Below are 22,207 nucleotides of genomic sequence, written 5' to 3' on the forward strand. Positions count from 1 at the left end.
TCAGCTTCACACTGTGGTAATTCATTTACAACCAATCCCATGCAAGTGAAACCCCGCCCACCTATGTGCCAAGAAAAGCAGGAAGTGAATAGAGCACAACAGCCTACAGGTTAGTGAACAAGCGTCATGGGAATACCCCTTTAAGGTCCCACCACAGCATTTCAATTGCCTTGACGTTGACTCTGCCATTTCAACACTTTGATTCTTTTCTTTTTTTGCCATTCTCTTTTAGATTTGCTGCTGAGCTTGGGATCCATGTCCTGTTGCATGACTCAGTTTAGAAAAGGCTATATATATGTTGAATAGATGGTTTCCAACTTGACTCTAGAATATTTTGGTATACAGGGGAGTTTATTTTTGACTCAATGCCTCTAAGATCATTGCTGATGGTTTTCCTCCTTGGCATTTTGTTAACACATGCCTGAATCCTCCAAACCAGCAAACAGTCAAAACCTCTGTTTTTTATAGAGTTGGTAACACTTGCTGATGATCAGTTAATCGGAGCATTGGATTATTATCAGCACCTGCCTGTTACTTACCTTATTAAGGCTCGTTAACATCTGCGATCAGGAATTCGGTTACCCTCTCCACATGAAAAGTGAGGAGAGAATAGCGCTGCAACAGCACTTTTCTCTCTCCATTTTTCATGCGGAAACCGAGCAGAAACCACACGGACCCCATTATAGTCTATGAGGTCTGCGAGTTTCCTAAGGTAACCAATCGCTTTTTTATCGGATTAAGTTTACATTTGGTAGTAAACTCCCCAAATGGAAACCCATTTGCAGTCATGAATCGGGCCTAATTCCTATGGAACAGTAAGGTTGTACTTCATTCTGCGTTGTAACATGGTTATGTTTTTATATATGTTATGTTTTTCTAATCCTGGACAACCCCCTTATGGAAAATAGATTTCTGAAGAACAATTTCAAGATCTTGACATTTGATCTAGACAGAATAATTGGTTTCTTAGAGACGTAAAAATCCCTGAGAAGTAATTATCAACTAATTGCCAAAAATGCTAAATCTCCTCTCCCCTATTAAATTGGTGAGAACATAGAATTGTGGGATTATCTATGGGACGGTAATACTTTAAGTTACAAACCTAGACATAAACTGAAATTAGGATTACTATGACTAATGGCGTAACTGGTGTAATCCTGTAGAATTGGCTAATAAACTGAGATTAATCACTATGTGTGTCTCCTTAGTGAAGAAGTAAATATATGCTATGCTAGAGATCTATAATAAGCAACGCCGGCTTCACACATTTAAGGCCCCTGTGGAGAGAAATCTGTATAATGGGAATACTTGTCTAATGAGATTTTGGCCTAATTAGGGTGTAGAGCAGTCCATGCATCTTATTAGGGCGTGTATGCCATAGAGCGGTCCCCTTAGGTACACCCCTTTATCTAGCCAAGGTGAGGAGCTGCTACAGATTATCATTATGGGAGCTGTTTTAGTAAGAGGCTTTGGTGGTATTATTGTTATCATTAAGATCATTACCATAATAAGGAGTCAGTGAGGGTGAAGACACACATATTGACAGCTGCTCTACCTATTGACATGTAAAACCATTGGAAGGTGAACACACCATAAGCGATACATGCTGAACCGCTACTATGTGTCATTTAGGGGCAAACACAGACTATGCAATCAAGTTGCTTTCATAAGTTTAGGGTACACACTAAGACTAAGACCCCACGTAGCGGGCTACAGCCAAAAATAAAATACGTTAAAAACCGTGATGAAAACACAGTAAAAAGTAACAATTTAATTATTAAATTAATGAATAATTTAATACATGATCATATCTATACATGATTAGTCAAGTTTGTCATTAAAGCAAATTAGTCAGGTGATTTCTGCAGCAATCAGAGAGAAGCTGAGCTGTGTGATATATAGGGTTATGTGATAGAGGAGAGAAGCTGAGCTCTGTGATATATAGGGTTATATGACAGAGGAGAGAAGCTGAGCTCTGTGATATATAGGGTTATAGGATAGAGGGAGAGAAGCTGAGCTCTGTGATATATAGGGTTATATGATAGAGGAGAGAAGCTGAGCTCTGTGATATATAGGGTTATATGATAGAGGGGAGAAGCTGAGCTCTGTGATATATAGGGTTATATGATAGAGGGGAGAAGCTGAGCTCTGTGATATATAGGGTTATAGGATAGAGGAGAGAAGCTGAGCTCTGTGATATATAGGGTTATATGATGGAGGAGAGAAGCTGAGCTCTGTGAAATATAAGGTTATATGATAGAGGAGAGAAGCAGAGCTCTGTGATATATAGGGTTATATGACAGAGGAGAGAAGCTGAGCTCTGTGATATATAGGGTTATATGATAGAGGGGAGAAGCTGAGCTCTGTGATATATAGGGTTATAGGATAGAGGAGAGAAGCTGAGCTCTGTGATATATAGGGTTATATGATGGAGGAGAGAAGCTGAGCTCTGTGAAATATAAGGTTATATGATAGAGGAGAGAAGCAGAGCTCTGTGATATATAGGGTTATATGACAGAGGAGAGAAGCTGAGCTCTGTGATATATAGGGTTATATGATAGAGGAGAGAAGCTGAGCTCTGTGATATATAGGGTTATATGATAAAGGATAGAAGCTGTGCTCTGTGATATATAGGGTTATATGATAGAGGAGAGAAGCTGAGCTCTGTGATATATAAGGTTATATGATAGAGGAGAGAAGCAGAGCTCTGTGATATATAGGGTTATATGACAGAGGAGAGAAGCTGAGCTCTGTGATATATAGGGTTATATGATAAAGGATAGAAGCTGTGCTCTGTGATATATAGGGTTATATGATAGAGGAGAGAAGCTGTGCTATGTGATATATAGGGTTATATGATAGAGGAGAGAAGCTGAGCTCTGTGATACATAGGGTTATATGATAGAGGAGAGAAGCTGAGCTCTGTGATATATAGGGTTATAGGATAGAGGAGAGAAGCTGAGCTCTGTGATATATAGGGTTATATGATGGAGGAGAGAAGCTGAGCTCTGTGAAATATAAGGTTATATGATAGAGGAGAGAAGCAGAGCTCTGTGATATATAGGGTTATATGATAAAGGATAGAAGCTGTGCTCTGTGATATATAGGGTTATATGATAGAGGAGAGAAGCTGAGCTCTGTGATATATAGGGTTATATGATAGAGAGAGAGAAGCTGAGCTCTGTGATATATAGGTTATATGATAGAGGAGAGAAGCTGTGCTATGTGATATATAGGGTTATATGATAGAGGAGAGAAGCTGAGCTCTGTGATACATAGGGTTATATGATAGAGAAAAGCTGAGCTCTGTGATATATAGGGTTATATGATGGAGGAGAGAAGCTGAGCTCTGTGATATATAGGTTATATGATAGAGGAGAGAAGCTGTGCTATGTGATATGTAGGGTTATATGATAGAGGAGAGAAGCTGAGCTCTGTGATACATAGGGTTATATGATAGAGAAAAGCTGAGCTCTGTGATATATAGGGTTATATAATAGAGGAGAGAAGCTGAGCTCTGTGATATATAGGGTTATATGATAGAGGAGAGAAGCTGAGCTCTGTGAAATAAAAGGTTATATGATAGAGGGAGAGAAACTGAGCTCTGTGATATATAGGGTTATATGATAGAGGAGAGAAGCTGAGCTCTGTAATATATCGGGTTATAGGATAGAGGAGAGAAGCTGAGCTCTATGATATATAGGGTTATATGATAGAGGAGAGAAGCTGAGCTTTGTGATATATAGGGTTATATGATAGAGGAGAGAAGCTGAGCTCTGTGATGTATAGGTTATATGATAGAGGAGAGAAGCTGAGCTCTGTGATATATAGGGTTATTTGATAGAGGGAGAGAAGCTGAACTCTGTGATATATAGGGTTATATGATAGAGGAGAGAAGCTGAGCTCTGTGATATATAGGGTTATACGATAGAGGAGAGAAGCTGAGCTCTGTGATATATAGGTATATATGACAGAGAGAGAAGCTGAGCTCTGTGATATATAGGGTTATATGATAGAGGAGAGAGTCCTGGTAATTTCTACCCCAATCCACACACAAACATGGGTCAGTGAATAACCCTTTTCTGCACCTGGACATAGGTTTATTTTAGGACATGGCAAAAGTCTTGACTCCATATTAATGATAGAATTTAGAAAATTCATTCACTTACAAAATATGTGTTCAGGTACTTCTGCTGTAAATTGGCAGAGAGAAAAGTCCTGCATGGAAAAGTTATCTCTGTCTCCATTTATTACACCCTTGGATACTTAGAGTTCTTAGTTCAATAACAGTAGACATTTGGTTTTCTAAATATTAACGACATTTCTTTGGAAATAAACACCAACCAAATCAAGAAATACAGCCGGACACTCATTATAAAGTATTTACCCTTTTTATTAAAAAAATATTTTTATTTTTTTTTTAAAAAACACTGAATGAAACAATCACCATTAAATATCCGCTCTCACTTTTAGTTTCCTAAAAAACCTTCATTGCCACTAAGAGGTAATCAATTTCACATTTGCTCACAATAGTAAGAAGAGTTAAAAATAAGGCACAAACCCTCATAAAAATGCACTGACCACATGGCTCGACGCCAACGTATCAAAGTTCTGAACCACGGCTCTTCGCAACGCTAAGTGTTATTGATTAATCCAACTGCAAATACCTGAAGTTACTTGGATGTGGTAACAATGTCTAGTAGATTAATGGCCAAGAGATTGTTTTGTTAAAAAACACACACCCTGTTATCCAGTAGAGGAATGAGGAAAGGCCTGTTTGGCAGCCCAAGACCCTTTAATCTGATATAGCGATAGGCCTCACTGAAACAGAGTTTAAGTATGTTAATGTTTAGTTATCTCAAGATGGTTAAAGATTTATCCAAGTTCTCTGGGAAGGAACCTTGAAATTTCAAGTATTAATATTGTAACATGGGGGTTTTCCAGCATAACAAATAAAAAATGTTGGCAGTGTGCTTAGGGCGTGTTAAAAATATAACTATAAGAGTCAATAATCACCAATATTCACTCAATAATCCCTGCCTGTGTAACCCAAGGTACTCTACATATTGGTGTCATCTCGACACACAAGAAAGGTGTACTCGGTTAATTACTGGCTAAGGCTGATCCTCACTGTGATTGGTTGAATGAACACTGTTAGACACTTCCTGTGTGTCGAGATGTAAACAGGAAGTAGACCTGGGCAGCACTGGAAGGGGAGCTGAGGGAAATTGGTCAGGTGAGTGTTGGTTCTTTTACTTTTTTAACCCACTCTGACCATGCTGGCACCAATTTTTCCCCCTCGCTAGAAGACCCTTTTAATGAGTAGGCTGGCAGCACTGTTGTTAAGATATCCCACACCGCAATAAGTCCTGTTGATCCTCTTATCTAAGTTATAACTGCCAACTCCATTAATAATCTTTCATTGTGATGGAGGAATACTGTCCGCATATTTTCACTAGTCCAATTGGCAGAAACATCCCCGTTTTCATCGCGTGTATAACGTCATGATCCCTCTCCGATGCAGTTTGCTCCACAAGTGCATCTCCATTAGCATGTCATGATTGGCATAGAATTCAAGTTCTTTCTTCTTTCTTTCAAAGTAATGGTCGGAGAACTGGTTGAAGTTATGGGTGATGAATCCATAGGCATTGACCTATGAAGAAATTTTTTATTACCTCTCCTTCACGTGTGACAAAGATTCAGTTTGTTGCCCCTCCCCCCCAAAAACCAAAAATCTGTTATAGGCTATGACCCCACAGCTTTTTTTGTTGCAGGTTTTGTTGCGTCTTTTTTGAACCAAAGCCAAGAATGTCTAGAAAAGGAATAGGAAATATAGAAGAAGTTCTTATACTCCTACCTTCTGCTCAATCCATTCCTGGCTTTGGTGCAAAAAAATGCAACAAAATCTACAACAAAAAAAGCTGCGTTTCTGCAACATGGGGCCTCAGCCATACACGGGTTTGTATATCTCTGGTTCAACTATCAGCTGTCACTGTTCCTGTAGTGATGTTCCGGTTCCACTGTTCTCCATTAGAGATGACCGAACACTATTCGGAACAGCCGTTCCGAACAGCACGCTCACAGCACGCTCCCATAGAAATGAATGAAAGCGGCCGGCACGCGGGGGGTTAAGTGGCCGGCCGCCGGCAAAGTCTGCGTGCCAGGTGCTTCCATTCATTTCTATGTGAGCGTGCTGTTCGGATCGGCTGATCCGAACAGTGTTAGCTCATCTCTATTCTCCATCATGCAAAGTGCTGGCCATAAACATTAGATGAGGGTCTGATTTCGACAATTTAATGCGCTATGGTTGTGTCCCTACTTCCCCTGAATGTCAGGTGTCAGAGAAAAGAATGATTGGGTAGTTGGATTTTAATATGTCTGATCCTTTTTTATCTCAAGGTAGATAAGGGATCGCTCACTATTGGGAATATATACACATTTGGCCAATACAGTTTATGTGTATCAGTAAGTGGGTCTGGAATGATGGAGGCCAGTCAAATGAGAAATTGGCTGGCAACTATCTAAATTGTATGGCTATTTGTAGGGTTAGACCTATAAAGGAAGGCTCTTACCTGATCACAGGTGTGTAATGCAGTCAGGAGCATCAGGCCACCAGTGCTGGGCATATACAAGTTGGCATATTTTGTCTTTAATATTTCCGACTTTAGGAATCTGCGAGATGAGAATTACATTGAAGCAGTTTAGACAATGTTACAGCAATATAGGTACTTCCATATAGTGTCTTTTCACGCCATGTTTCCCTGTACATTTACTGTTCTGGAGCTAAATACACACATAATCTCCTGGTGTACCAACAGAGTCCAAAAATGTGTTCTTTAGGCCTTCCTCAGGCTATATTCAATGGGGTACCATTCATTTTACTTTATGTAATAGCCCAACAGACCAATAGCCCAACAGACCAGTAGCCCAACAGACCAATATCACGTACAGAGGCAGCCAATAAAAAGTTTACCACCCACTATACAATTTTTTTTATAAATTATTATAGGCACTTCTGACTTATGGATGCTACTCAGTGATATCGGTAAATGTAAGTGTCCTCCGAAATCTTGGACATAGACTGAAGAGTAAAAACACACTCCCATAGAGCTTATTGACATGTCCGCTTCTAGCAGACGGTTGATGTTCATATGTTAAAGGGGTTTCCAGGCTAAAAGTAGTGATGACCTATCTTAAGGATAGGTAATCAATATGAGATTAGTGGGAGTCCAGCACTCTGTTCCCCCACCAATGAGATGTTCTCATCAGCTAATACTCAAAGAAGGAAGCAGTAAGCAGACAGCTCCATTCTTTTTGTAGTGGCCAGACCAGGTACTGCAGATCAGCTCCCATTCATTTGAACTGCAGTGACTCAGTTGCACCACTACACAGAGAACAGCGCTTTCTGCTTCCTGATCCATTCTCTGTATATCAGCTGCTGTGAACAGCTAATTGATGGGGTTGCTATATGTCAGACCCTCACAGAATTGATATTAGTGACCAATTTTTAGTATAGGTTATCAATATTATTTTTTTGTCTGGACTCCCTTCAAACTCATTAATTTTGATGGGCCCAGGCATATGTCCGTTTTTTTGGAAGAAAAAGTATGGAGACAAGTTCTATTTTGTTGACCACCGAGGCTTATTAAAATCTCTCTTGAAAATCACTGACCCAGAGATGTAGAAAAATATAGGATTTTTTTGTTTTTTCAAAAAACATTTGATCCGTTTTTCACAGATGGATTGACCATACGACCAGAAAATGAGTAGGATCATGTGTTGATGATCAAACCTCAACTTGTATTGGGAGAAATTTATTGCATTCAATAAATAAATTTAACCCTTTCATTTAGCCACACTTGCATTTGTACTGGTCACTTGGGGGGGGGGGATATCAGTCCCTCTACATCCGGAATACGGTGCACATTCATTTAGCTCAAATCCCATTCTTGCACTACTATTCCTGTTTCGTTCCATGCTCGCCACATGGTGGGAATGAGGACAGAGCTGTATGAGGCCGTAGATTTCCATTCTGGTGCGGGGACGTCCAGCTGATTTTGAAGAGGCCTCTCTTTGTCTGTGCCATTCCGGCTCTTTGCAATACACCAGTCTTAATAAATCTGCCCCATTGCCTTCAAACACAGAATATACAGAGTATAAAAGCACACGGTCACCTGTCTCTCGTGTAAACCAGAAAGTTCGGATGCAGAAGTTTAAATTTCTTTGGAGTTGCCTCAGGTCCAAAATATTCAGGAGGCCTAAAAGGAGAATGAAGCGGACTTACTGAGTTTCTATGATAGTTCAAGAATTCCACCACTTTCATTAAATGGACAAAATCCCACGTACCTGTCTCCTTTATCTGCACCACTTGGGACATGAACTCCTAAAATGCTGGAACGTAGCATAATATAGTCCCGTATATCTGATGGTATAAATATATATCGCAGTCCCTGTAATGATGTAGAAGGAGAAAGATATTTTACTATTAAAGGTTCACTTTAATATGTAACTATACTACACTGATCAGCCGTAACATTAAAACCACTTCCATCTTCGGACTATCAAACGACTCTAGGTACACTTCAATATGGCCATAGTTGATGCCTATTAATATGGACATTTGATGCAGCCTAAAATGTTAACTCTTTGCCACCTATACCCATATTGTATCCAGACACTATTAGGCCTCCAGCTGATGATTGACACCTCACTGTGAAAACAAATCTGTTTCATTTGGGGGGTAGTTAGATAGATGGTACCACTAGACAAGCAGACCTAGCTCTAAGTTCAATTGAGCCTTTGACAACAGAGTCAAAGTAGGCCCAATTGACTATCCCAACCTCAGCTTCACAATATAGTGCATGTATACCCAAAGTACCATGGGTGATCACCTGTGGGTATCACAGCTTGCTATATATGGGGTTGCATAGCTGCAAACCATTCATGGTGTCCATGCTGAGTCTTGTCTACTGCCAAAGATGCCTACAAGGGACATATGAGCATCAGAACTGGACCATCAATGATGAAAATTGGTGTCTTGTCTATTTACCTCATGTGGAAGGACTGTCATGTGTGTCCCTTACCTGGGATCAGGTAGCATCAGGATGTCCCTGGAAATAAAGACAATCCAACTTAGGCAGTGATGCATTGAGCAAGGATCAGCTGGGAAATGTTGGATCCTGGTATTTATGTGGATGTTACTTTGACATGTACCACCATGGTTGAGGACCAAGTGCAGTGACCCTCTTTTGGCAGGATAATGTACCCTATCACAATGCAAAAATTGTTTGAGGCTCAAAAAGAAGTTCAACCTTTTGACTTGGCCTATATATTCCCCAGATCTCCATCCAATTGAGCCGCTCTGTAATGTGCTGGGAAAACAAGGCTGATCTATGGAGGCCATACCTCAGAACTTACAGGATCTACTGCTAACATCATGGCACCAGATACTTCAGTGGTCTTGTGGACTCCCATGTTTCCACATGTTAGAACTGTTTTGGGGCAAAAATAGGACCTCCCTGGACACAAGGAAAATCTGTTGCTAATGCCATGGATCAGTTTCCACAGGACACTGCCAAAAGTCTTATGGAGTCCATACACCAATGGGTCAAAGCTGTTTTTGCAGCATTAGAGAGACCTACAGCATATTAGGCAGGTGACTTTAATGTTATGGCTGATCGGAGCCTTTCTCAGTATACTATTGGTTGTTGCATCCTTTGTAGTAGTCTAGATCTTTACCTGTCCTTTGGGGGTTTCAGTGAAGCCGTCTCCATAATAAGCAATGAGAGAATTCTTCATGGTGTTGACCGTGAATCCATAAAAAGACGTTTTTGTACCAACATCCTCCTCGAATCCTTTTATCACTGCACCATTCAACCTGAACATCATACAAAAGAAAGAATATCCAAGAACATGACTGACACATCTATAACACATTAGCCAGGTCTAACTTGTGTTGATCATCAGTAGCAGAAAATGGCTAGTAAATCAGTTGCACTTGGTATATGTGGTTTATTTTGGGTTTGGATACATGCTGAGATACAGTTGACCTCATAAGATTACATGCCCATTATATTTGAAAGATTCAAGAAAACATGGAGGATGAGACAAAACACATTACAGTCCCTGACAAAAGTTCTGTCGCTTATCCATGTTGTGGAATCATAACCTGACTTTAAATTCATCTATTGGTTTAAGAAATGACTCATATGAAAGCTGAAACCCTCCCAAATGTGTTTTTTTATTAAAAAAATAAATTGCTTCAATGGCGAAATATTGATCATTTAATGAACACAGAAAGGTCAGATTTTGGCAAGACAAAAGTTTTGTCGCCTTGTCATGTGATGCCCCCAATCCTAGTGTACAGCCTCGACGGTGCTCACTAATAGATCGGTTAATTAGTGGGTGTGTATAAGAAGAACTCCAGCACCCCAAACCATCACTTGAACTGCAACTTCACCTCTGACAACATGCAAAAAAAGCAACCCTGCGACCAAAGCCTTGATTATCAAGAAGCTGAAGACCAGATCCACTGCAGAGGTGGCCGCACCTTTAATGTGTCTCAGCATCAAGTACAAAGAATTAAAAAAAGATTTGAACAGACTGGAGATGTTTTTGACAAGCCCAGGTCGGCAGACCCCACAAGACAATGGCTCAGGAGGAACGTTTGTTGGTTAGAAAATCAAAACCAGCCCCTCTTCCACTGCAGCAGAGCTCCAACAGGCCTGGTCACCTCAAGTCCCTGTGTCGACTAGAACAGTTTGTAGGATTCTGCCTTGAAATGTCCTCCATGGTGGAATCAGTGCCCAGAAGCCATCACTAAACAAAAGGCAATTAAAGGCCCACAGCCTGCTAAATGGATGGACTCTGGAAAAGTGGCAGAAGGTGGATTTCTCAGATGAATCTTCAGTTGAATTACATCCCAGCCATCGCAAATACTGCAGGAGACCTACTGGAGCCCGTATGGATCCAAGATTCCACCACCAAACATAACTGTTTTCTGGGTGTAAGATCATGGTCTGGAGTTACATTCAGTATGGGGGTATGCAAAACATTTGCAAGGTGGAAGGCAATATTAATAGCCTAAAATATCAACAAGTATTAGCTTCCTCTTACATTCCCAATCATAAAAGGGGTCACATTTTGCCGCAGGTTGGTGCTCCATCTCATACATCCATCTCTACATTAAAGTTCCTCAAGGCAAAGAAGATGAAGGTGCTCCAGGACTGGCCAGCCCAGTCACCAGACATGAACATCATTGAGCATGTTTGGGGTAGGATGAAAGAGGAAGCTTGGCAGACAACTCTGGGAGGCTGTAAGACGGCATTCTTTGCTATTACTGATGACTTCATTAATAAATTGTATGAATCCTTGTTGAAACTCATGGATGCTGTCCTTCAAGTTCATGGAAGTCACACAAAATATTAAATATGGCTCTAATAGCCCCAGGGCCGCCATCAGGAATTTTGGGGCCCCATACAGCCTAAGTGGCTGCCCCCCCCCCCCCCGCGCCATTTTAAAACTACCTTATTTTGCGACATACCAATTCTGTATTACATTTCCCTTTATTTAGCAGCATTACTAGGCTTAATCAGGTTCTATTTGCAGGTATAATCTGCTACATGTGACAGCCCCTATAGAGAGCCAACACCATTTATAAGAGCCCTCTTAATAAATCCTCAGGGTTTATTCACATTGCGTTTTTGGCCTCCCTTGCCAGGATACGTTGGTAACCAGTCAGAATCAGCTGTCAACTAATCCCTGCACAAAGAACTGGCCATTAAAAAAAAAGGGGGGGCCTGCAGTTCTCCGTGCAAGGATAAGTGGGGAGCTGATTGTGACTGGTTACCAACGTATCCCGGCAAGGGAGGCCAAAAACACAATGTGAACACTCCTTTTAAAGTGAAAGTCCCACCCCCAAACAGGCTGCTATGCTATTAGCATAGCAACCTACATCATTATTAATACAAAGCACACATACCTTTGGAGGTATTGTGTGCTTTGTAGTTCTCCAGCTAAAAACATATATATTATTGCCCCAGTTCCCTCTCTGCAGTGCCGCACACCCGATACCCCAACAATCCCCCCCCCCCCCGTCCACTTTCTAACATCTTTCCATTGCCCCCTGTACCCATACCTCCCAACTTTTGAAGAACCAAAAGAGGGACAAAATGTGCGGCAAATTTAGCCCCACCCACTGTTATGTTGACTCCACCCATTCTCATTAATTTTTCATGTGCCCGCACACAGTATAATCCTCCTACAGTCACCCATACATTATATGACCCCCCTCTATCTCTCCCCCAGCTTCATATACACCCTTCATCTGCCCCCAGTTTCATGTCTCCCCCTCCATCTCTGCCCCCAGATTCATGTCCGCCCCTCCATCTCTGCCCCCAGTTTCATGTCCCCCCCTCCATCTCTTCCCCCAGTTTCATGTCCCCTCCATCTCTGTCCACAGTTTCATGTCCCCCATCTCTACCCCCAGATTCATGCCCCCCATCTCTGCCCCCAGATTCATGTCCCTCCATCTCTACCCTCAGATTCATGCCCCCCATCTCTGCCCCCAGATTCATGTCCCTCCATCTCTGCCCCCAGATTCATGTCCCTCCATCTCTGCCCCCAGATTCATGTCCCTCCATCTCTGCCCCCAGATTCATGTCTCCTCCATCTCTGCCCCCAGATTCATGTCCCTCCATCTCTGCCCCCAGATTCATGTCTCCTCCATCTCTGCCCCCAGATTCATGTCCCCTCCATCTCTGCCCCCAGATTCATGTCCCCTCCATCTCTGCCCCCAGATTCATGTCCCCTCCATCTCTGCCCCCAGATTCATGTCCCCTCCATCTCTGCCCCCAGATTCATGTCCCCTCCATCTCTGTCCCCAGATTCATGTACCTCCATCTCTGCCCCCAGTTTCATGTCCCCCTTCCATCTCTGCCCCCAGTGTCACGTCCCTCCATCTCTGCCCCAGATTCATGTGCCCTCCATCTCTGCCCCCAGTGTCATGCCGTCCTCTCCATCTCTGCCCCCAGATTCATGTCTCCACATCTCTGCCCCCAGATTCATGTCCCCACATCTCTGCCCCCAGTGTCATGTCCCCCCATCTCTGCCCCCAGTGTCATGCCGTCCTCTCCTTCATCTGCCCCCAGTTTCAACGTTCCATCTCAGTGTACACGACATTACACTTACCTTCTCCTCCGCTCCCTCGCAGCTCTCTGCGCGCCTCTCTCTCACTGGCACACAGTTGTAGACGCGATGTGACGTCATCACATCGCGTCTACAAGCCAGTAGCAGCGGCGGCAGCGGCGAAGCAAAGAGCTGAGCTGTGTCAGCTCCTTGCTTCAGCCGCGTATGTCTTCAACTCAGATCTGCGTCCTCTGGACGCAGATCTGAGTTGAAATAGGACATACAATGACTGCTGCGGGCGCCAGGGGGCCAGCACACGGTGGCGGGCCAAGACCGGGCCCCCCCCCCATTTTTCAATTTGGCCGGGCCCCTGACGCCAGTAGCAGTAGTACTGGCCTATCGGCGGCCCTGAATAGCCCCACAACTTCATTCACCAATGTTAGGAAACATATCTTTGTATTTGAACTGAATTATTGGTTTGATTTTCACATTACTTTATGTGAGCGACAAAACCTTTGTCTTGCCAAAATCTGACCTTTCTGTGTTCATTAAATGATCAATATTTCGCCATTGAAGCCAATTTATTTTCTTAATAAAAAAAACATTTGGGAGGGTTTCAGCTTTCCTATAAGTCATTTCTTAAACCAATGGATGCATTTAAAGTCAGTTTATAAGCTTTTGATTCCACAACATGGAGAGGCGACAGAACTTTTGTCAGGGACTGTACATGCTCATACCTGAAAACATAGTCATGCCCATCGATCTCTTTCCCCTTACGGGAACCATTCAGGATGCCACCATTCCCCACCACTGCACAATGGACGCATCCTTTAGGGGGCTGCCAATCAAACAGGTTCCCGTTGGCGGAATCATTAAGTAGCTGTAATGTGGAGACAATATCTACGGAAAGAAACAGAGATGGGACATTTCATATGAGACCCATTCCTTAAAATGAAGATACAGAAGCGTGATATCTCACAAGTGATTATAATTTCTCTAATTAGAAAATTCTTCACTTTCTTCACTCGCCAGTAGACAATGCCAGCAGCCGCATGTCTCAATAGTGACAGCTACAACACTTCAGAGCAGTGAATGGCATTACGCTGTGCACAAGGCAGTCTCATGTGGGATGTTTGTTGCTGGTAACCTGAAACGTTGCTTTGCATCAGTGATGTATTATATAGCAATGGCTTTTGTTGTTTGGTATATGTTTGTATTGTCTGTTGGCGACTGATGAAAAAATGTAATGCAGCGAAAGAGACGCAGAGGACAGAATCATACATTATTTAATATATACAAGTAAGAAAGAGGGCAGCTACACCGTGGAGTAACTGAAGTCTCGTGGGCCCCAGTGCAATCTTTTGTCCGGGGCTCCCTACCTCATCCGTACAGCGAATTCTTGATAGTGATGGTTACGGGCGTTAAGGAGTTTAATCCACCTTAGTGTGGTTAGGATAGTCTGTGGGTCTCCTTGGCTTATGGGCAGACGGACACTGCAATCTCAATACTGATGCCAGTGCTTATAAGCCCCCTAAGGCTCGTGGGCCCTGGTGCGACTGCACCCTCTGCACCCCCTCAAGTTACGCCCCAGCAGCTACACAATAAACAATGGAGGCCAGAGAAGGGATGGTGAAGGCATGGAAGAATATAGGCATCTGAAATCTTGAATGTTAACATTGCATTTGTTACAAAATATGAGAGGATTGTTGTCTTTGTAGCCATGAGGCTTCTAACAATAGTGTACATAGGTTAACTGATCTCTGATGCAGCAGAGCTGAGTGTGCAGCAGTGTTCACATCTCCGGTGTAGCAGTGCTGGCCGTGCACTCAGCTCGGCTGCATCTCCGGTGTAACCTAGCTGAGCGCACGGCCAGCACTGCTACATCTCGGCATAGGAATGCATTGACCAGCGTTGATTGGCCGAATGCCATACAGAGTACAGCATTTGGCCAATAAATGCTGGTTCTGCCGGAGGAGGCGAAGTCTAAGATCAGTCCACAGCAGTCTCCATTCTGGTCCAAACTTAGACTCCGCCTCCTCAGAGACGAGTCTCCGGCAGAACCAGCGTTGATTGGCCGAATGCTGTACTCTGTATGGCATTCGGCCAATCAATGTTGGTCAATGCATTCCTATGGGAAAAAGTCAGCTCCCGCATATCGCAAGCTGACAGGGATCGCGACGTAATACAGTGACTTGGGCATGTTAGATGCCCTCAGACATGCTTCCCTTGCTGTCCCAGTTACATCCCAGGGTGTTGGCATCATTTCCTGGGGTGTCATAGTGGGCTTGGTGATCCTCCTGAGTCGAATAGTGGTTTCCCCCATAACGACTATTTTTTCCCCATAGACTATAATGGGGTTCGATATTCGATCGAACAGTTGAGTATTGCGCGGCTACTTGAATTGAATTTGGAACTTTGAACTGTTCGCTCATCTCTACACAAGACATATACATATGGTTTTGTAGGGTATTTGGAATGAACCCACAAGAAATAAACCCTATTGGCAAGTAACTAGAATAAAAGGCAAGTCTTAATAGTGATGCCATCTGCTGGAGTTTTGGGACCTATTTTTATTTCAGAACTGGGTCCACAGAAGGATGTTCTGGTTCTCAGGTGAGCCAGTCCAACCCTAGGTGAAGTGTGCACTAATCCTCCAACCTGTCCTGAGCTCCTGGATCAAGCAGGACAATCCCACATTTAAGGTGTTGCCCCACTATTCTGGGTGGCAGAGTCCAATTTCAACTCTGTCTGTGTCTTTAAAGTTGAATATAGTAGCCGAACATGTTATCTTATGTATTGCTCTCTCTGGAGAGCCACAGGTTGGGAACAACAGCCCCACATATAGTACTATAAAATATTCGTTATCACTAGGTGAGAGATAAAGGTTCACAGATGGTAAAAAACTATGGTCATAGACACCTTGCATAGATGTCTATGTAACTCCTTACGGTTACAATACAGTTATCGGAGCTCTCTCTTATAATGGACCTTGTGTGATCATTACGTGGCCACGACTCATTTACATCCTCTAGAAGTAAGCAATAAACCTAACTTTTCACTGACAGAAAGCAGAGATCTTGTGAATAGGGTTGAGCCGATCTTGAGATTTCAGGATCGATTTTAAAATCCGATTTCCGATCATTTTCCAACCGATCATGATAGTGAAATTTGCTCAATCGCCGATCAGGATCCGATCTTTTCTGAACCCGATCGCTCAACCCTAGTCAATGCTTCTCTATTGGAAAAGTCACTGAGCCGGTCTTGAGATTTCAAAATCCGATTTCTGATCATTTTCCAGCCGTGGCCGATCGTGAAATTTGCTCGCTTGCCAATCGGGATCCGATCTTTTCCGAACCTGATCGCTCAACCCTACTTGTGAACCATAAAACAGAACAAATATATACTTCACTATACTGTAGGTCCAGAACAATTGCACTGCGTGTGAACTGCGCTGTTCATTCTGCTAACCTACGCTGCTGATTTTCATGAATATGTTGCCTGTTTCCTTTCGCCCCTTCTCTTATGCGTCTGCTTTCTGTTCCTGTCTTGTTCTGGCTTTGATTTCCATCTTGACCCTGTAACTTCAGTGGATAAGTCTTCTGTGTGTCTGGCACTGTCTACCGCCTGTGCTAATCTGTAATTCTCGCCTGCACCTATTGTCCCATTCTTCATTATGTCTTCGCATTGGGTTTAACTCTTTATGCTTCCTAAAAAAAATCTCAATATCATATTTTTTGTCTATTTTAGCCTAAACTATCTGGAATGAATTGAATAACATATAGAAAATACATCTTGGGGCAAGAATAGGAATCCTTTGTGACTTTGGGTCATGTAACAGTCATGGTACATTATAATCGCAATCACCAAACCTAAAAAGGGGTATTCTGCTAACAAGTTAGCTCCTTTTCACAGGATAGGGGGTAACTTGCTAGTCAGAGAGGATCAATCCACTGTAATTGAGGTGTTTTGAATTGAGGTGTTCTATTAGGTAGGAAATACTGGAGAGAGTTGAACCACTGGTGATGGCTGAAGTACAGTACCTGGCTATCTCCGACAGTAGCTATTGAAATGAATGGAACAGCGGGCTGCATTTCCAATTGGCCTCTCCATTCAAATTGGAGTGTAAAAACACCCCATTTCTCATCATCAATGTTAATGGAATATCCCTTTAATATTAAACAACAATAACAAGACTTTCAAGTTGGTCCAGAATTTATACAGTCTTCAAAAGTGTCTTGTGACTTATCACCCCATTGAAAAAATTGAGTTGGTCACAATAACTCAATTGCCATGACCAAAACTTGCCATAGAGCTTTAGGGCCCTTTCACATGATGGAAATGGAAGAGAAACTTTAGGAAGACTTCCACCTCAAATTCCTCTCCACTTTCTGCCACTCTGGCTTCCCACCATGACTTTCACACCCGGTTGATTGGGCCACAGAACCAATGGCAAGATCGAGCAGGGCGCTTATTTTTTCAGTACCTCCTATTATATACAATGGAGATTAGATTCAGGGAAGAGTTTGGTGCCGATTTTGAGACAAAATCCATCTCAGGAGTTTACGTTCAAGCTGCTCAAACCTTCTTTCTGAGAGTTGTGAGGCCCCTATATACAGTCCTATGAAAAAGTTTGGGCACCCCTATTAATCTTAATCATTTTTAGTTCTAAATATTTTGGTGTTTGCAACAGCCATTTCAGTTTGATATATCTAATAACTGATGGACACAGTAATATTTCAGGATTGAAATGAGGTTTATTGTACTAACAGAAAATGCGCAATATGCATTAAACCAAAATTTGACCGGTGCAAAAGTATGGGCACCCTTATCATTTTATTGATTTGAATTCCCCTAACTACTTTTTACTGACTTACTGAAGCACAAAATTGGTTTTGTAACCTCAGTGAGCTTTGAACTTCATAGCCAGGTGTATCCAATCATGAGAAAAGGTATTTAAGGTGGCCAATTGCAAGTTGTTCTACTATTTGAATCTCCTCTGAAGAATGGCATCATGGGCTACTCAAAACAACTCTCAAATGATCTGAAAACAAAGATTGTTCAACATAGTTGTTCAGCGGAAGGATACAAAAAGCTGTCTCAGAGATTTAACCTGTCAGTTTCCACTGTGAGGAACATAGTAAGGAAATGGAAGACCACAGGGACAGTTCTTGTTAAGCCCAGAAGTGGCAGGCCAAGAAAAATATCAGAAAGGCAGAGAAGAAGAATGGTGAGAACAGTCAAGGACAATCCACAGACCACCTCCAAAGAGCTGCAGCATCATCTTGCTGCAGATGGTGTCACTGTGCATCGGTCAACTATACAGCGCACTTTGCACAAATAGAAGCTGTATGGGAGAGTGATGAGAAAGAAGCCGTTTCTGCACGTACGCCACAAATAGAGTTGCCTGAGGTATGAAAAAGCACATTTGGACAAGGCAGCTTCATTTTGGAAACAAAAATTGAGTTGTTTGGTTATAAAAAAAGGCGTTATGCATGGCGTCCAAAAAGAAACAGCATTCCAAGAAAAACACATGCTACCCACTGTAAAATTTGGTGGAGGTTCCATCATGCTTTGGGGCTGTGTGGCCAATGCCGGCATCGGGAATCTTGTTAAAGTTGAGGGTCGCATGGATTCCACTCAGTATCAGCAGATTCTTGAGAATAATGTTCAAGAATCAGTGACGAAGTTGAAGTTACGCCGGGGATGGATATTTCAGCAAGACAATGATCCAAAACACCGCTCCAAATCCTCAGGCATTCATGCAGAGGAACAATTACAATGTTCTGGAATGGCCATCCCAGTCCCCAGACCTGAATATCATTGAACATCTGTGGGATGATTTGAAGCGGGCTGTCCATGCTCGGCGACCATCTAACTTAACTGAACTTGAATTGTTTGTCCAAAATACCTTTATCCAGGATCCAGGAACTGATTAAAAGCTACAGGAAGCGACTAGAGGCTGTTATCTTTGCAAAAGGAGGATGTACTAAATATTAATGTCACTTTTCTGTTGAGGTGCCCATACTTTTGCACCGGTCAAATTTTGGTTTAATGCATATTGCACATTTTCTGTTAGTACAATAAACCTCATTTCAATCCTGAAATATTACTGTGTCCATCAGTTATTAGATATATCAAACTGAAATGGCTGTTGCAAATACCAAAATATTTAGAACTAAAAATGATTAAGATTAATAGGGGTGCCCAAACTTTTTCATAGGACTGTATATAAGAGGGCCCATCCAGCCGAAACTGATAGATGTAACTGAGACAATTCAATACTGCTTTTGGTGACATTGGGCACTGAGTATATTTTAGTGAACCATATGGCAGACCTTAATTTCGAACATTAGGCTGTTCACACGTGACTCAGATTCCATCTAAAATATGGACAATTTAGCAAAGCATGTTGCCCTATTTTGCCTAGTAAAATTACAGGCACCGTAACAGTAGTGACTCTCATATGATGATCCGGCACTGCTGTTATGTGCATTTATGTTTTCCTATAATAACATTACGAATGTGAATCTAGCCTTAATATGGTTCCCTGATGGAGCTATACAAGTATAATCTCTTCTAGATATGAACCACCATTTGTCATAGCACAGTGTAGTAAACCCTCTAAGGAGCCAGAGACGCCTACGTGTCTGGTGATGGAGAGCTATCTCATCAGTCATCGGTGAGCGAGACATCTCCCTGTGTAGGTCGGCTGCGTGGCTCGGTTTCTGCCATCTGGTTTTTGTGATTGACCTCCTGGCTTCTTGTCCGCACTGTGCCGGTGTCTATACTAAAGCTTCCTACATCTAGTTTCATAGTCTCCATTAAAGGTGTCCAAACATATCAGAATAAAGTTGATGAAAATGGAGAATTTAATCCAAACAGATGTTTGATGGGTGAAATTCAAGCCTACAGATGACTTACACATTATTATCATCCGAAGACAAATTGGCCATGTTTGAAATTTTTGGTTGTTAGTTGGTTGAATCTTTCATATATGACCAATCTTTTCTTGAAGGAATATCCACTTTCTCCAAGTATTTTTGACTGCTTATTGCCAGCTTACATAACTGTGGCGACAAATATGGCCTAAATTACGTATATTTAGGTCTGCAAAACAATCGTTCCCCAGACACTTGTTCATTTATGGCTGTTCAACCTACTTTTATCTAATGTCTATGGCCACCTTTAATCTTTTGACCCTTCTGACGTGCCATAAGTTCCTGTCCTGTATGTTCTTGTTATGGGAATCCTCTGTTAAGCTTACCTTACAATCCTATTAAGCATTTACGTAGCTGGAAGGCTTTCATGTGACCAGTTATCATCGTACAAAGTGTCAAAGAGAGTGATTTACCTACGTAGCACAATATAGGTAATATACAATAATAATAATAATAGTTACATCATTATATGGACAGTACGGAGTATAAAATGCTGCAGAATACTTTCAGAAATAGAAGGGTTAATAGTTTATTTTTTGACAAATAACAAATTAAAGTGAATGAAGAGAAGAGCAATGTAAATCCCATCAATATTTGGCGTGACCTTTGTCTTCCTTTAATTCTTCTTACAGACAGGTTTTGAAGGAACTGGACAGGGAGGTTGTTCCTGCCACCTTGGAGAACTAAGCCCAGATCTTCTGTGGATGTAGGCTTGCTCCAATCCTTCTGTGTAGTCATATAATCCTAGACAGACTGGATGGTATTGGGATCAGGGCTCAGTTGGTGCCATATCATCACTGTCAGGACTCTTTCTTCGAAGGGTAAAGGTTATGCCGACCAATTGATGGGATTTAGCTTTCTCTTCATTCCCTTAATTTTGTTAATTGACAAAAACTATTAATCCTTCTATTTCTGAAATCATTCTTACTTCAGCCTTTTTATCACACTTTTGCGAAACACTGTATCTTCTGTCCTGAATTGTAGTCTATAAACAATACGGTAATATAGCACTTGATATTGATATAGGTGTATTAGAATTTATGATGAATGTGTTCTTTATCTAGTCCTATAGAATTCAATTAAAAGATTTATTGCAGTCTTCTGGCTCCAGAAGGGGTTAACACTTACACCCACGGCTGAGCATTTGGCGACTCTATCTAAGATCCTTTAGGATATAAGGACCCTGTGTGTAGCTCTGGGGGTGGTCCTCTTAAAAAGAACGGATCTCATTGTCTGTGAGATTTGATATGGAGAGTGAATGAAATGTCACAGTTGCTCTCACTACAGAAATCTGTGGGCATGGTTGGCGTGAGCGTGTTGTGTACGCCGTAGCTGAATACTACAGGATTGGATGTAAGGAGTGAATATAATGAAGAAGGAGGCAGGTAACGTGGAGGGGTAAGGTGCAGACACACTTTAGAAGCTCCATCAGCAAAGACCCTGAACAAGTTTCCCACATAACCACTAATGGGAAAGTACCAAACTGAGTAGTGCAGTGTATATATGTATTTATTAGTGCACATTATTTATAGTGTCCCAGTGTAGTGCTCCATACTGCAACCCTTACATAGCGTCTTCCTATTCAGATGCTAAAACAGTCTAGGCTTATTTTAGATAACCATAATATGGATGCTATGTAGGGTCTAGAGATGAGCGAACACTGTTCGGATCAGCCGTTCCGAACAGCACGCTCCCATAGAAATGAATGGAAGCACCTGGCATGTACACTTTGCCAGCGGCCGGTCGCCGTGCCAGGTGCTTCCATTGTGCTTTTCGGAACGGCTGATCCGAACAGTGTTCGCTTATCTCTAGTAGGGTCCACATTACAGATGAAACAGTGAATCCCAATGTGGTTCCACTGGACCATGCTTAGATCACAAGAGGGTTTAGTGGTGATCCTACTTCCCAATTTCTTATAATGGGCTATTGGAAGGATGTAGAATTTTGGGGGGGCCTGTTTTGATGAGGATACTCCTTTTTTCAGACCATTCCAACTACGTGTATGGACACCAAGGCTGACTCTGATGATGCAGTGTCCAGGTATTATGCCCAAGAATGGTTCATAAGATCTTCCCTTATTCCAGGGCCCTCCAAGACATTCTGGCATGGGGTATTCATGTATTGCACAGATGTACTTGATCCTA

General features: G+C 42.1%; 1 protein-coding gene across 2 annotated transcripts in view; it reads right to left on the bottom strand.

Moving 5' to 3' along the window:
- Positions 1-4,394: 4,394 nt before the first annotated feature.
- ST6GALNAC2 (ST6 N-acetylgalactosaminide alpha-2,6-sialyltransferase 2) overlaps positions 4,395-22,207 on the bottom strand; it is a 61,184-nt gene continuing 43,371 nt past the window's right edge. For both annotated transcript variants that reach the window (XM_075277356.1, XM_075277355.1), the window contains 6 exons: positions 13,863-14,025; positions 9,739-9,877; positions 8,347-8,450; positions 8,175-8,258; positions 6,573-6,672; positions 4,395-5,653 (listed from right to left, as the gene is read on the bottom strand). In XM_075277356.1, coding sequence (XP_075133457.1) covers positions 5,486-5,653; positions 6,573-6,672; positions 8,175-8,258; positions 8,347-8,450; positions 9,739-9,877; positions 13,863-14,025 — 758 coding nt within the window. In that variant the 3' untranslated portion in view covers positions 4,395-5,485. The remainder of the gene's footprint in view (positions 5,654-6,572; positions 6,673-8,174; positions 8,259-8,346; positions 8,451-9,738; positions 9,878-13,862; positions 14,026-22,207) is intronic.

The sequence above is a fragment of the Leptodactylus fuscus genome, chromosome 6 (genome assembly GCF_031893055.1).
Source record: "Leptodactylus fuscus isolate aLepFus1 chromosome 6, aLepFus1.hap2, whole genome shotgun sequence".
Classification (NCBI taxonomy): domain Eukaryota; kingdom Metazoa; phylum Chordata; class Amphibia; order Anura; family Leptodactylidae; genus Leptodactylus; species Leptodactylus fuscus.